This window comes from Suillus fuscotomentosus (genome assembly GCF_016647785.1).
Source record: "Suillus fuscotomentosus strain FC203 chromosome Unknown F5891scaffold_37, whole genome shotgun sequence".
Lineage (NCBI taxonomy): Eukaryota > Fungi > Basidiomycota > Agaricomycetes > Boletales > Suillaceae > Suillus > Suillus fuscotomentosus.
The window spans coordinates 1-14875 of NW_024539549.1; the positions used below are offsets into that span (position 1 = coordinate 1).

At 47.6% G+C, this 14875-nt stretch overlaps 4 protein-coding genes across 4 annotated transcripts; 2 read left to right on the forward strand and 2 right to left on the reverse strand.

Annotated features, from left to right (window-relative positions):
* Window positions 1-466: 466 nt before the first annotated feature.
* F5891DRAFT_981577 (uncharacterized protein) lies at window positions 467-4144 on the reverse strand (the record flags this gene model as incomplete). The annotated part of the gene is made up of 14 exons (XM_041377128.1): window positions 467-561; window positions 611-645; window positions 693-825; window positions 898-1121; window positions 1169-1254; window positions 1362-1837; window positions 1894-1974; window positions 2070-2168; window positions 2216-2413; window positions 2701-2903; window positions 3023-3131; window positions 3499-3522; window positions 3592-4033; window positions 4094-4144. 14 exons carry the CDS (start codon window positions 4142-4144, stop codon window positions 467-469), a joined length of 2256 nt encoding a protein of 751 aa, XP_041224240.1.
* A 1654-nt stretch (window positions 4145-5798) lies between these two features.
* On the forward strand, window positions 5799-6691 carry F5891DRAFT_981578 (uncharacterized protein; the record flags this gene model as incomplete). The annotated part of the gene is made up of 4 exons (XM_041377129.1): window positions 5799-5924; window positions 6142-6196; window positions 6266-6375; window positions 6425-6691. The coding sequence occupies 4 exons, from the start codon at window positions 5799-5801 to the stop codon at window positions 6689-6691; spliced, it is 558 nt and encodes a 185-aa protein (XP_041224241.1).
* Window positions 6692-7960: 1269 nt separating this feature from the next.
* On the reverse strand, window positions 7961-8418 carry F5891DRAFT_981579 (uncharacterized protein; the record flags this gene model as incomplete). The annotated part of the gene is made up of 3 exons (XM_041377130.1): window positions 7961-8200; window positions 8255-8308; window positions 8338-8418. The coding sequence occupies 3 exons, from the start codon at window positions 8416-8418 to the stop codon at window positions 7961-7963; spliced, it is 375 nt and encodes a 124-aa protein (XP_041224242.1).
* Window positions 8419-13865: 5447 nt separating this feature from the next.
* Window positions 13866-14875, forward strand: F5891DRAFT_1236289 (uncharacterized protein; the record flags this gene model as incomplete). Its single annotated transcript, XM_041369642.1, has 4 exons — window positions 13866-13973; window positions 14031-14286; window positions 14617-14709; window positions 14775-14875. 4 exons carry the CDS (start codon window positions 13866-13868, stop codon window positions 14873-14875), a joined length of 558 nt encoding a protein of 185 aa, XP_041224243.1.

The following is a 14875-nucleotide window of genomic DNA, read 5'->3' on the forward strand; positions in this document are numbered from 1 at the left end:
AGCTGGCACCAGATAATCGAGAACTGGAACCTCACCGTTGAAGGGATGCGAGCGTCGGTGTCGCATACGCTGTGACTGATGGAGGTCGGCTGGGGTAAGTGTGGGAATGCGATGAGCTAAGACTTGAAATGTCGAGTGGTGGGTGTCGTTTATTCCATTCTCGTTCACTACGCTCGAGGTAGCGGTCCCCCGTCAAGCTCAGCCATCCAATCACGATCGAGTCATTGAAGTGGTGTGAATTAAAAGAAATAATCACTTACGATCTGCCTGTGAGCTCATGGAACCTGACCTTGAGCTCCAATCATCATCAAAACTCCGAAGCGACGCAACGCTACCCCTTCTATGCAGAACCCTGCCGCTGAGAGGTGAAGTCGCTCCGTTCGAAAGGGATTTAACGTGAGAAGGTGACGTCCAGGAATTTCTTGAGAGTGGCGTCGGTGGAACTCCAATGAGTGTCTGATGCAACTCAGGGATGACAGAACGTGATGGTGCTTTTGGACGGTTCCACTCGCGTTCGCGTTGGTGCCCGATCTTCTTCACGAGAATGGTATTGTTCTTTAACTAGAATACCATAAAGCTCGCCTCAAAAAAATAGCAAGTGTAATCTCACAATCAGCATCAGAAGTGATGAGCTCGCCCTTGGCCCTGCGCATACTGTAGGTGGGTGACGTAAAAGCGAAAAACCCACCTACCTGGCAATTCGAGACTGGCATGCCGAGACTGATCCTGATGTCGCAAACTTCCGTGCAATGAAATGGAGGAACGGGCCGCGACAGAGTGGTTGACGGGCGACTGGTACTTGGCCCAGGTATCGCGGTGCTAATACTAATGGAACAACAATAAGAAATGTTGCGGTTAGCCATTTTGAAAATGATTGCCTAAGTCTTGATCGCTCACGTTTATGCGTTACTTTCGTTCTTCTTCCATTTCTTCTGGATCTCGTAACGAGTCCATGATGACTAGCCTGTGAACTGGCAGGTGAGCTGGCACCAGATAATCGAGAACTGGAACCTTGTCGTTGAAGGGATGCGAGTGTTGGTGTCGCATATGTCATGACTGATGGAGGTCGGCTGGAGTGAGTGTCGTCTACATGAGTCCCAAATGACTGGGAGGTGACTGAACTTGAAAGCGTTATTGTGATCGCGTCACGTCAAGTTGTGGCGCTTACTAAATGACTTGCGTGACAACCTTGAAGCTTGACCAGCGTTTACCAAAGCTCCTGAATATTGCGCAAATGATGTAGTCTACTGGTTCCTATCTAAGTTGAGCTATGAAATCAACAGCATAATTGGCGCAGCCTAAGAAAAGTAAGCGTATTGTAGGCCTCCCATCGCTTTAAAAAACTGGTCGAGAGCGATGACTTTGTCAATGTAATCTTCGAGCGAGTCATGTAGTGATTTAAATTCTATACCAGAAAATGGAATCTCAACCAATTTCCCGGTCCTAAGTTCCCGTAAAGCACACTTGACAGCAGCGGCAGACGTGCAAAAAAGGCTCTTGAGGCTTGTGACGTACTCGTAGAGCTTGAGCTCTCTCACGGTATTCAGAAGAACGTCCCACACCACATGGTTTTCAAGGAAGTGTAAGGCTCCAGTCTCGTCCTTGCCGAAAACATACTTGGGTGGGAATGTCGCACTATCGAGCAGGTCCTCAACCTCTGCTGCCTGGTGATCCGGTTCGGAGGTTGTCGACTGTGGTGGAGGACGCAGATTGAACCCGCGCTGTACACCTGCGCGTGCATGCTTCTTGCACGTAAGCATGATAAACCTGCAGGGCTCCGACAGCGACAGGTATAACGTCTTCCAATTCGAAGCGGCCCATTTTTTCCCGAACGCCTCTGTTGCACAACCGAAAATTTCAGTCGTTGCCAGAAAGGGGTATGTATTGACTTACCTTGATTATATTCTGCTGTTGCAGAAATTTCCAACTGCAGTTTAACTACCTGCTCCCTATCCGTCCCCGTCGGTAAGAGAGCTCGTTCACCGCATAGTCCAAAATTTTTGTCCTAGCGGACGCAACGATTCGCATGTGTCGAGTATTGGTTATGTCGTATGGAAGCTCCGACATACTAGGTTGGGTCACGGATGTAGTGGTAGGTTGAGGGGAGCTGCCATTGATGGCAGCAACTCCGACACCTGGGACTGCGAACCTGAACCGCTCACTCCTCTCTGTAGCGAATCCGTCAGCAATTTACAATTGTCTTAATGTCAGTCACCTACCGTTCTAGACTTTTTTGGCGGCGGATACTGGTACGGGCGAAACGTTGTAGTAGAACGTTTTTTGGCGCCTCGCTGATTGCTGCTAGCAGTCACGGTATCCTGCGCGCTGAATATCACCTCCCGAGGAGGGTATTCCTGGTTTCCTGGTGGTAAAAGGGCGTCCTCGTTCTTCGTCAGCGATGGTTGAGAGTATCCTTGAAAGAAGGAACTGAGATGGTTAGGAAGGTGATGAAGAGAGGGTGGCCCCGAAGCCGAGTAAGGATGATTTGAGGGCCACGGCCGTTGACTCAAAGTATATGGGCCCAGCCTCCGAGTCTGGCTGGAGTTGATGGTGCACAGCACCATCAGAGGCGGGCGCCATGACATGACTACGATAGTGGGGTGGGTACATGGTACTACCGAAGAGCAAATTGTGAGAGTCGTTCTCCAAGCCCCGAGAAAAACTCAGAGTCCGACTCGTTGTTGGGCAGCGTGGGCTGACCTCGGCCAAAGCCAAGCTCAGAGGGTGGTCGCTGCTGCATCACGAGACCATCAGTACGATATCCGAGTCCATTGTGGCCATCACCAGGTTGCAGAGATGCGCCCGCAATACCGATCATTGAGGGCGGCATGGAAGTCGTGGGTGTTGTCGAGGAAATGATCATGGTAGATATCGTCATTCGTCGGAGGTGGCAATTGACCAGCCTGAGAGGGCATCGCAGCAAGTTGTTAGTAAACCGCCAAGTCAGAAAATCTGCATACTGGGCCGGGTGAGTCAGACCCCGACTCAATGTCCAGATTTCCGCGATAGGAATGGCACTCACGTTATGATATGGGCAAACTGCAATGAGTAGCGATTTATGAAGCGGATTGAAGTGAAGAATCCGATATTGACCAATCTACATTGCCAAATAAAGGCCAAAACATGTAATACTGGTCAACCGTTATGAGTTACAGAACACACCACGTGCACAATATTACTACTTGGCGCTAGCTCAATTCCAAAATTGGCAGTGTATAACAAGGTTCAATCGGTGAGGTCTGGGATAATGCTGCTTTAAGATTGCTTGTAAATAATTTACTATGTTGACGCTGCACGCCGTAAGGTTTAACGTTCAGGTACAAGTCTCATGGATCCGAACTGAACGAACATTTAGAATTGAGCAGCCGTTATAAATAAGATTGCCACCAGCTGTAGCTAGCACTCAAGTCTAGTGACTCTGGTCAAATCGACGTTCACCTACTACAATGATGGAACAACAGCAGACGTGAAATACGAAAGGTAAGACCCCAGACTGACTGGTTCTGACAATATACATGATTTCTATGCGTGAATTACGTGTCCTAACGGGATTCATCAATAAGGGTTATTACTAATAGAAGCCATGCTCACTAGCCACACAGTCTCCGGCAGCATCCGACTTCTGGACTGAGTCACCATCAACAGACGACCTGAACAGCTGGGACCTATTGATATGATCCTTTATAACATCAAGTTGAGTGTCAGTCCGATGGAGAGATGCCTTGTTGCGGTCGCAGACTGCAGCGAGGAATTTGGTATCTGAGGCAATAGCAGCCGGTGAATGCTTCTCAAGAGCCATGTTCAGTAATGTTTGCGATTGTTGTTCCGATCGAACAAACTCATTTTGCGCGTCCTGGTAGAGAAGATGAAGGAGGGTGCCACGTCTGGTATTTTCCTCGGCTTCCCAGTATGTGGTATAGAGGCGCATGCGTTGGCGTTCGCGAACAGCCTCCTTGTAGTGCACGACAAGGCGGAAAATGTGAGGGCCAAGAGTCTCTAAATGCTGCAAGAATATATCTCCAATATCTTCGGTCTAGAAACACGGTGCATATAATGAGCTATATACGTGTATTCTCGAAAAGGGAGAGCCTACCTTGCTCCCTATGGTTTCCGGTAAATCATCATGGTCTGTTCTACCCAACATAGTATCAAAAATGTGCCGTTCTTGAAATGAGGATGGCCGGCGATATGGATGAAAAGAATAGGTGGGACTGTTGTTGTAATGCTGCTTTTGAGACTGATGACTTGAAGTCGGCGACGCAGCCCTAGCAGAGGTATCAACAATACGCTGAATGCTGCCTGTGCGTTTAGAATCAGGTGTCAAAGGGAAACAGAGTCGTCATCCGTCTCTGCCATGCTCTCTGTTGTCACTAGTGTATAAGTTAGTGTACATCATTATATCATAATATGAGTTATCAGTACCTGATGCTCTAGTAGGTGATAAGCTTAGAGGAGAGCATTGGGGAGAGCATGGAGGAGAGCATGGAGGAGAGCTGAAGGTGTTTGATTTGCAACATGAAATGCAGTCCTGAGGTATGGGACATGGAACTTCGCATGGACTTGTAACAGTGAATAAGCTCATGGCTCAACTTGAGGTGCTGGTTGAAGGGAGGGCAGCTGTGAGTGCATAAGTGGTAAATACTCATCGGACTTTGAAAGACCTCACATCGCTGGAGTTGTCAAATCTCAGATTTCAAGACCTTTTCCTGTGAATGGTGGGCGTGGAGTTTGACCAAGACAGAATGGCGGCAAATGCCTTTTGTGCTTAGTATACATTGTGCACAGAGGTTACTTACCAATTTTGGCATATGCGGAGATTCAAAGGAATGGGGTATGATCTATTACTGTTATCAACAAATTATCAGTGCTGTCAGCCTGTCATTGTTCAGTGAAAGTGAGAAAGTTTTCTGAGAATTTCCATAGTGTGTGAGCGTGTAGGGTTAGTTCAATGCGCGGACACACCATACTGTGAGTCTGTGACAGTCTTGTGAGAGGCTGGCCAGCAAGTTGACTCTCCAGATATTACGGCTGCGTCCGAGTTGTGGTACTAGTAATCTTATATAATGTCTTCAACGCATGAGAGAAGTGATTTGCCTGCATGCCGCAGGTCAGTCCGTCCCAGTACGCTTGCTTATGATTATGGGTGTACTTCAAGTACTGAGCGTCGTGACTGGGCTATGATACTCCCCCTGTCGCGGCCCTGTGTCCAGTAACTATAGTATTACTAGTAGTACCAACCTTTGGAGTGTATAATAGTGGGAGGAGCCTTTCAGGGAGTAGGATTTTTGTTGACTCGTGAACTTGGCAAGTTCATGAATCACATCAGCAAATTAAAATTATGAAACTTGTGCATACCAAAACTGGTAGTTGTATGTGGGCCACGTTGTGTCGTTACGCAATGAGTAAGTTACCATTCTTGGTATTTGCGGGGATTCGAAGTACCACCTCCTTACCTCAGGTTCAAGATGAATATTTATGTATGGCTAGTAGTAGTGGTAGTAGTAGTAATACTGTCTCATTTGTTGACTTCCTTACAATTGAGAATTTCAGGAGAAATAAGTTAAGTTTTCTAGCGAACGAACAATTTTCAACATATGATCACCATGGAACATGTCTGTGCCCTTCTTCTCCTCGCCAACTTCGCCAGGTGTCCTGCCTCCGAGTTCGGATCACACTTCTCTATATATTAGTATGGTTACGGTATGACGTGCATACTCTACTCTACCCGAAAGTACGTCACTGGCAACGCAACTATAAGAACCTCGAACCTTTGAATTTTAGAATCAGCACCAGGAGTCATGACACCTCAGGCTATGCCTTATTGTGCCCATCATAACTGTACTTGGATCAAGGACATGTTGGCGCATGTCCAAATTCATCGCGTGTCCGAATTTTCTACATCAGGCAGCGGTGACGATGTATCGGTGTTCTGGGAACCAGATTTATCATTTTTCACAGATCCTTTCGCAATCCACTCACCTACAAATACACAGGCCATCGTCCATGCCCCTTCCCCTTGCAAGAATTTCTAACTCCTCCATCGTCTTCCACTGGCAGTCCTGATGCTCAGATCCCTATGCGGCCGCTTGATGCTACTGACGTGTTGCATGAATCTGAATCACCGCCTGTACAATCGTTCAGGTTGTTCCCAAAAACGAGGAGAAGAGGTTTCATACGTCTCGCGCACGACGTGGAGGTGCTCCATTTCAACAGTTCTGAATTGAGTTAGCGAAAGTCGTCAGTGAGTACAAATGATATGATGCAGGGGAGAATCACAAGACTCACTGGAAGGTCTGGAAAGATGTTCATAAAACGATAATGAAGAAAGACTCTGATATCGTGCAACCTGACGAACAGAAAGAAGACGAAAACATAGTGAGTGCCTGCAACCGTGGTTGATTTTTTCATACTGACGAGAGGTCAGACAGCGGGAGCTGGTTGTGTAGGCGGTGATGCCATAGAGGCCCAAGCTTCTCAAACTACGGGCATGAGTACTCGTCAGATTCGAAAGAGGAAGATCAACGATGTTAACGGCAATCATGGTTCAGACACTGACGAGAACGTACTTTTTCCCAATCCTGTTCCAACTGTCGTGAAGCGCATCTGCCGGGAGAGAACAGGGACAGACTGGCAGACAGTGCTCGATATAGTCAAGTATGGTGAAGAACAACAGATGTCGAGGAAAGGTTGACGTGACAGCATCGAATCAGTCGATCTGGCTAGGGGACACCCAGGCTTAGGTTACGTTGGTGCGCCAACAGATGATCAGGAGCACCGTTACTTACGAGTTGGTTACTATGATACTACTTCGGTGTAATCTCATTGGTTTGATACTTAGCTTTGAGTGTCACAGAATTTCAGACTGCCATCCTTCGTCACTGACCCGGGAATAAGCTAAGTAATACTATATACAGGTTATCCATGCTGCTGGGTTCAAAACTGATTATGTACAGGACAGTATTACTAATATTTACTAAGCCTATACCTGTCACGACAAACACAACCAAATGTTGTGTTTCCAACTACTAGCTCTGCCGCATCATGATTAGGTGGCAAAGATCTTCTGGTCTCGAGCCGAGGATCTCCTCGCTCCCGCCTTTATTGGGATTTAGGCCATCTGGCCCTGTTGGAGCATCTGCTACTCCTCCCACATCATGATTAGGCGGCAAAGACCTTCTGGTCTCGAGCCGAGGATCTCCTCGCTCCCGCCTTTATTGGGACTGCGCTGTTGGAGCGTCTGCTGCCAACTCTCATCTCCCATGTCAATTGATGACCTTTGTCTTCTCACTACTTCCATCGCACAAACTCTCTATATCACTTCCACTCACCTCTCGTTACATTCTTTAGTAACCTTTCCCCGCTCCCTACTAGTCCTCTGCCTCGTCAATGTCGCCTCAGTCATGCTTCCGGCTGGATCATTTTTTGTCCCCAGACGCCAACACCCCCTTGTCATTGTGGTTACAATAACGTCTGCGCGCCCATATGGCATCACCACCTTTGTCACCACTCACTACTCAGTAACAGGAGAACTCTGCGCATGGTGTCAGTCGCACCCCGGGACACCACATGGTGAGTCTATTGAAGACCATTCCTCACAAATCCAATAACTGACCATGCAATGGAACGATATTGTCTCCCGTATCTGCATGCTCCCCGACCCGGCTCGGTTTCTCCTGCCTCCCCTGTTCTCTGGCCTACAGAACACCTCTCAAGAAGGTCCTGTTGTCGCCGTCAACGCTAGTCAGTACAGCTGCGACCCTTTTATTGTTCTAAGTGATCAAAATTCTATCCAGATTCCAATTGATATCACGCGGACCGGAGTCTCTGAGTTGTCCTCCGAGTTTCAGTCTCATTGGCATCTTGTTTCGTCACAAGACCAAGGAAGTACGAAAGGTTGAGCATGCCACCAAGTCCAGTCAATCTCATGGTGCATGCGGTTGGCGATATGAGGGGATGTTGATCAAACCAACGAGTTTGACTCGTCACTCTGACCAGAAATGGCATAAGGACCGTTGGGTCGAGTCATCTGTATTGCTGCAGCGTAGGTGTACACTATTTCGTCCATGGACGTAAAGAAAGGCTGACCTGGCTCGAAGCCACGAGTACGAAGAACATAAAGGGGATGTTCGCGCTGGAAGTACTTGACGAGGTTGGCAAAGATCAGGACAGTGGCCGACATTTTGCAACTCTCAGTGATGTACTGGGTCATCAAGATATCTTCGCCTCACCTAGAGGGCGGTTTTGTAAAACGTACAATATCATTATGGTCATGCCTGCCCGTGGGTATTCCGGCACTTGGTACACTGTTCTTTTGAGAACATCCATTGGTTTACACACCACTGATTGCTTTGATTCGCGAGATCGAACGCAGATGGTGTCGCCGGGAACATCAAAGAGGAAGTCCGAGCGACCTGCCATGATGTATTCACTGACACAGGGCAGATATGTTGTATCAGTCTGGGTGATTCTGGAGATCAAGGATGAGTTGAAGTTCAGTGTTCGTTATATTTTTAGTTGTATCGAGTGACATCCAGTACGTATATTAGACTGGCAATATAGTCTGGCGCAATTACTAATTAGTTGTTCGCACGTTATAACTTTTATGTATCATCGGTGGTTTAAATTTCAAACTTGTTTCAAACGATCAACTCCATGTCAGTCAGGGTATCCGCTTGCTAACTGGCTTAATTGTGATGCGCCTCCCGGGAAGACTTTGGATTGGCCTTTTCCTCTTCTCTCTTCTGATGGTAGCTTGTAATGCTGCGGGTTGCTTTTGGGAGAGGAAAACAGACAATAGAGGACTCAATCGACATCGCGCAAGCTGTCAATTTTATAGGAGAGTCAGTACCCTTGCGAGCCAGAAGAGACATAATCGTGCCAAAGAGGCGATTGTTTCAAATTTGGTTCGGCACACTTCGGCGAGCACCCCTGCATCAGAGTCAGTGAGTGAACTTCTCATACTTGGAAGTCGAGCATCCAGTCACTGCCGATCTCAGAGAATATCAGCCGTCCGACATGTAAGGGACCGTCCGAGTCTGAAACCAATTGCCCCTTGTAGGCTCTTCATGCCGTTGTCTATGGCTTACGGGCCAAGTGTCTCCAGTCTCGCAGACTTGCAACACCCTCTCGACTCAGAGAAGGAACAAAATGATCATATCGATGTTGAGATGGGGAACAATGCTGGAGACGAGATGGATTACAATTCGGGTTTGTGTCTCCCTCTAGGCAGCAACTATCATCTGATGTGTTTACAATTACCCAATCTTCCAGATGAAATCGCATTTCCAATGAGACGAATTCCGAGACCTTTGGATGATTTCGAACCTTCGCGAGATGAACTTAATCATTCAGATAATCCTGATGTCCAGTCAACTCAAATTTTGACTTCAGTTCCAGCTCGGTCCAGAATCCTACGTGTTCTCTTAACGCTGAGAGACACCCTCCAGACCACTTTCAACTCGTTTGGACTATGCAGATTATACCCTCGTCGGCCTTCCTTTGAGCCAGATACATTTGTTCCATCCTCGCTACTCGCAAGAACGTCTCCAACGGTCGCCGAAGAAATTGATCCTCCATTGAATATCTTTGCGCCGCCTTACCCCTTCCCCAACATGACGATCTATCGCCTTATGTCTTGGATGAACACAGGTAGTAATCTTGTGTCCAAAAGTAAAGTCTCGCGCCTTGTCAAAGACGTAATACTGGCAAAGGACTTTGACCACGAGCACCTCGAGAACTTCTCGGTGAAGCGGAGCTTGAGAGAACTGGACACAGACGGGAATGGGAAAAGAATTCAATTTCCAGATGATTGGATTCAGACTAACGTCACTATTAATATTCCAACGAAGTCAAAGGAGGATGGCCCTCAGCCTTATACCATTCCCGGCTTCCATTATCGCCCTCTCGTTGAAGTAATACGTACCGCATTTGCAGATATCCAAGCCCGGGCATTCCATCTCTTACCGTTCCAACGGCTCTGGAAAGATCCTCTGGACGGTCATCAAGAGCGGATTTATGATGAATTCTACACGTCCGATGCTTGGCTAGAAGCTCAGGACGCTCTTCAGCGTCTGCCGAAGGAACCTGGCTGTTCACTCGAGCGTGTTGTTGCGGGTTTGTTGTTTTTTTCTGACGCCACTCACCTCGCAAACTTTGGGACTGCGAAGGCTTGGCCACTTTACATGTATTTCGCAAATCTGACAAAGTACGCACGTTCACAACCTCAATCGGGAGCATGTCATATTGTAGGATTTTTACCTTCAGTAAGTCGACGAACGTGGCATGATTATCTACTACTGATAATGTTAGCTTCCCGACAGCGTCAAAGATATCCTAAGTAGCCTACCTCACATATCGAAAAGTGGCATGGCATCTCTTCAAGCACACTGTCGTAGGGAGTTGTTCCATGGGTGTTGGGAAATCTTGTTGGATGAGGACTTTCTTAACGCATATCACCACGGTATCGTTTTGAAATGCGCTGATGGAGTGCTGCGGAGAATCTTCCCTCGAATCTTCACATATTCCGCGGATTATCCTGAAAAGTATGTTTCTCGCGGGCTTTTCAAGAATGTTAATCACCCATCAACGTACAGAGTTTTGATTGCGACTATCAAGGACATGGGCTTGTGTCCCTGCCCTCGCTGTCTTACACCGAAGGGTTCGTTTAATTTTCTTGGGCTCGCATCCGACATGAAAAGTCGTATGACCAATCTTCGAGTATATTTCATGGCGAAGGTCGTCAAGGCTCGCGAGTTTATTTATCAATTGGGAAATACCGTAGACGGTGCAAAAGTAGACCATACTCTTGGAGACGGCTCCTGGGTACCTACTATTGTAAGTACAACTATTTCCTTGCTTTCTCATCATCAGCTACACGCTATCTATGTGCAGAATCAATTTGTCGAGAAACTTGGACCGTTCGGCCTCGACCCATTCCGCATGCTCGTCGTCGACTTCATGCATGAGTGCGAGTTGGGCACCTGGAAGGCGCTATTCACGCACCTCATTAGGCTACTTTATGCTCTCAGTACCAAGGGTAGTCAGCTTGTTGCAATCCTTGATAGCAGGTACGAGGAGTTGTTACGGAGTGTTGTTATTACCTGCTAACAAATCGTCGACTCAAAATCTTACTGTAGATTTCGACAGGTCCCGACTTTCGGTAACGGCGTAATCCGCAGGTTTTCAAACAATACCTCTGAAATGAAGAGATTAGCGGCGCACGATTTTGAAGATATTTTACAGGTTTTTACGAGTTATTCATTTTCCGCATTCGACTTGCTGAAATATTCTCAGTGTGCCATTCCGGTATTCGAGGGGCTGTTCCCCTCTGACCACGATGCGGTGGTACAGTCTCTACTGTATTGATTTGCAGAGTGGCATGCCCTCGCCAAGCTCAGGATTCATTCGGAGTCCACTCTTACTCTTCTTGAAGTAACGTTCAAGAAACTGACTCGGATGCTCAGAAAGTTTCAAAGCTACACGTGTGCTGCATTTAGTACTGTCGAATTACCGAAAGAGAAAGCATCCCGCCAACGAAAGGCCGCTCAACGCTCCGATACCAGCACTAATTTTCCAGAATCAAGCGGGACGAAGCCAAAGAAGTTCAATTTGGGTACGTATAAGTTTCATGCTATGGGTGATTATGTTAGAACCATCAAGTTCTTCGGGACCACAGATTCATTCACCACTCAAATCGTGCGTAGCAGTTGCATTCATATTATGTATCTGTACCTGACATTAAGCTTGGCCAGGGAGAGCTCGCTCATAGAGCCCTAAAAGCATTTTATCCACTGACCAGCAAGTTAGACACACCAGCACAATTGGCCAAGCACGAACGCAGGCGCCGTGTGTTACGGCGGATAGCAGAATCAGGGGGCGAATCCTCTTCTGGTAGACAACCACGCGCCGAGGCCCCACCCCCCTCATCGTTGTCTGACAAGCATCACTATATCGCGAGTACCCGGAACAATCCAGTCAATATATTTACCTTTCTCCGGGAACATGATGGTGATCCGGCTGTTAAGGTAGTGCATTTTGGACACACCTTATAATTTACTCACAGAAATTCTCAGAATTTCATACCGAAACTGAGAGATCATATCTTATATAGGTTCCGGGAGCTAGATATTAGCTACTGTGACCACGCTTTCACCAACGAGGAGCGTAACTCCGTCATAATTCCCAACAACACCATCTACTCCGTCCAGACCATGCAAGTACACTATACGACCTACGACTTACGGCGCGAATACGACACCATCAACCCCCGAACCCATGGAGACGTCATGGTACTTTCTGGGGAGACTACACCTAGCCACCCGTACTGGTATGCCCGTGTATTGGGTATCTACCACATGGAGGTATGGCTTAACGATGGAGGTCAACCTGTGAAACGGCACATTGAGGTCCTCTGGGTTAGATGGCTGGCAGCATTACGGAATCATAAATCCGGCACGTTTCATGCCCGTCTGCCCAAGATTGCGTTTGTGGAGGAGTCGGACCAAGATGCATTTGGGTTTCTCGATCCAGGGCAGGTAATCCGTGGTGCCCATTTAATTCCTGCGTTTGCCTCAGGCCATGGCGTAAGCGCGCTTCGCTATGGAAAATCATTGGCACGCCCTGCGGGACAATCGGATGACTGGGAAGAGCATTTTGTCGGCATGTGAGTGAAATATCTTCGTGGCGCTTCAACGCTCAAGGTTTGGACCAGATTCGTCGATCGAGATATGTATATGCGATATAATCACTTCGGTGTGGGGCATTCGGTAATATTGCGGAAAATCACTAGAGATTGTTTTCGCAACAACGGTAGTGAAGGGACAGACCCTGAAGAGGTCAGCGAAAGCACGGGTGATGAAGAATGCGCCGAGGAAGAAGAGGTTGTCGAGGTCGAGGGTCTTGAAGAATACGATGATGAGTCTACTGACGGGGAACTGGATGAGGAAATTGGGGATGAGAACGAAGAGTGTGGGGACGAGGACGAGGACGAGGACGAGTTCGACTATATATCTTTCTGATACTCCCTTTGAATCTTATACATCGAATTGAATCATTATGTGAATCATCACCTTCGTTGGATTACAAATACCTAGAGAATTTCAGACGATGATGGTATACCACCTCTATCTATCCTGAATTTCACCCCCGTCATTCCATTTCACAGAGCTAGAGCCTCAAAGAGCATGAAACGAAGTCTCGGACCTCTACATTAGTATAGGAACGACACTTGAGGACCATGTAAAGGTAATACCTCCACCATCATGATGTTTGGTTCTTTCTAACCCTGAATAGACAGGAAACTAAAAGGACGTGACAATGCAAGCCGGAAGACAACGCGTGGCCCGCTAAATGAAGATCCTCCCAGCGAGCCAGAGACAGAGGTTCTGGTGTCTAGGTTTGTCTCCACCATCCTCGCCACCAAGACAATGCTCACTCGTTCAAACACCTGGTGTTTTTTCCAATGATGAAGCATGTCTTCACAGAGCTCTTTCTTCAACTTCAGCGACCTCGTTCCGACCTCCTACTCCAGACTCTCCATTAAATAACTCTCAGTCCCAAGAGCAGGCGATGCCTCATCCCTCACTCCTCTAGGAACACCGACAATGACCAGTTCCGCTCCTTGGGACGAATTTTCTTCTCAGGTCGTGTCGATGCTTGGTAATTCTCAAGTTTATTTTCAGAGGAACCACTGGCTGTCCACATAATCGCGCAAGTTTGCGATGCCCTTGCAGTAGGTCAGCTCGCCGTATGAGACCGTAAATCATCTGACCTGTCGCCTGTTTCAAAGTACATTCATAGCAAAGGGATCGCGCACCGTGACCTGAAGCCCGAGGTAATGAATTTCCCTTGAAGGAGTTGATTCCATTATGAATGTTGGCCATTTAGAACGTGCTGCTAACTGCGGAAAATCCCCCACTGTCAAAGTTGCCGACTTTGGTCTCGCTAAGGTTGTCGATAGTGTCACTTTCCTCAGAGTCAGCAATTCCACTTTTAACTTTCTAACATATCACTGATGGGTCTATGTTTCACAGACTATGTGCGGTACACCTGCATATGTCGCCCCCGAAGTTGTGACCCAGCAAAACCGAGAAGGCTACGATCACCTTGTTGACATTCCCACCTTCGCGCTCACAACTCCACCGCGCCGTCTTGCATCAAGCACTTCCATTCTTGACTTCCGCACTCCATCTCCGCCTCATGACCTTTCCAATCTTTCTGTTCTCCCTTCATCATCTGAAGATGAAGCAGAGACACGCGAGGCGATGTCACAGGCACCATTAGATGAATGTGAGGCGAGGGCAACAAAGCATATTTTTCCCGCCACTTTTCTAACAGTTCACCATTCGAGGCCCTGTCATACAACCTATCTGAATCTTTGCTTGACGATGAATTGGGACACGCCATACTAATCTGGCCGTCCTACGTCTCTGACACGAGAGATGGACTTGCCTTTCATCACAATGATGAGCTCATCGTGCAAGACGCCAGCATCGTAGGGGCTCTATCACAGATCCATCTCTACATGCTGCCTCGGCAAACTCGTCTGCAGCTTCCCATCATATAGATGGTATTGATTTTGCTTCCTGTGCTATCATCCATGTCTGTCGATAATGCCAGTACCTAGTCCCATGAACATCAATTCAGAAGGACGCGCACAAAAACGGCGAGGATCGACCGTTGAGATGAGCAGGATAGCCCAGCTTTCGATACGTATCGACCTCTATCTTGATTGTTTTCACTGGGATTGAGCAGGGATCCGGACGTTTCGTATATAGAGGAAATCGAGGCACTTGAGAATGTTGCTACTGAGGACTCGTCGGAGAGCCAAGAGATATTGGGAGCGGTGCCTGTGGTAGCTGGTAGCACACCTAGATAA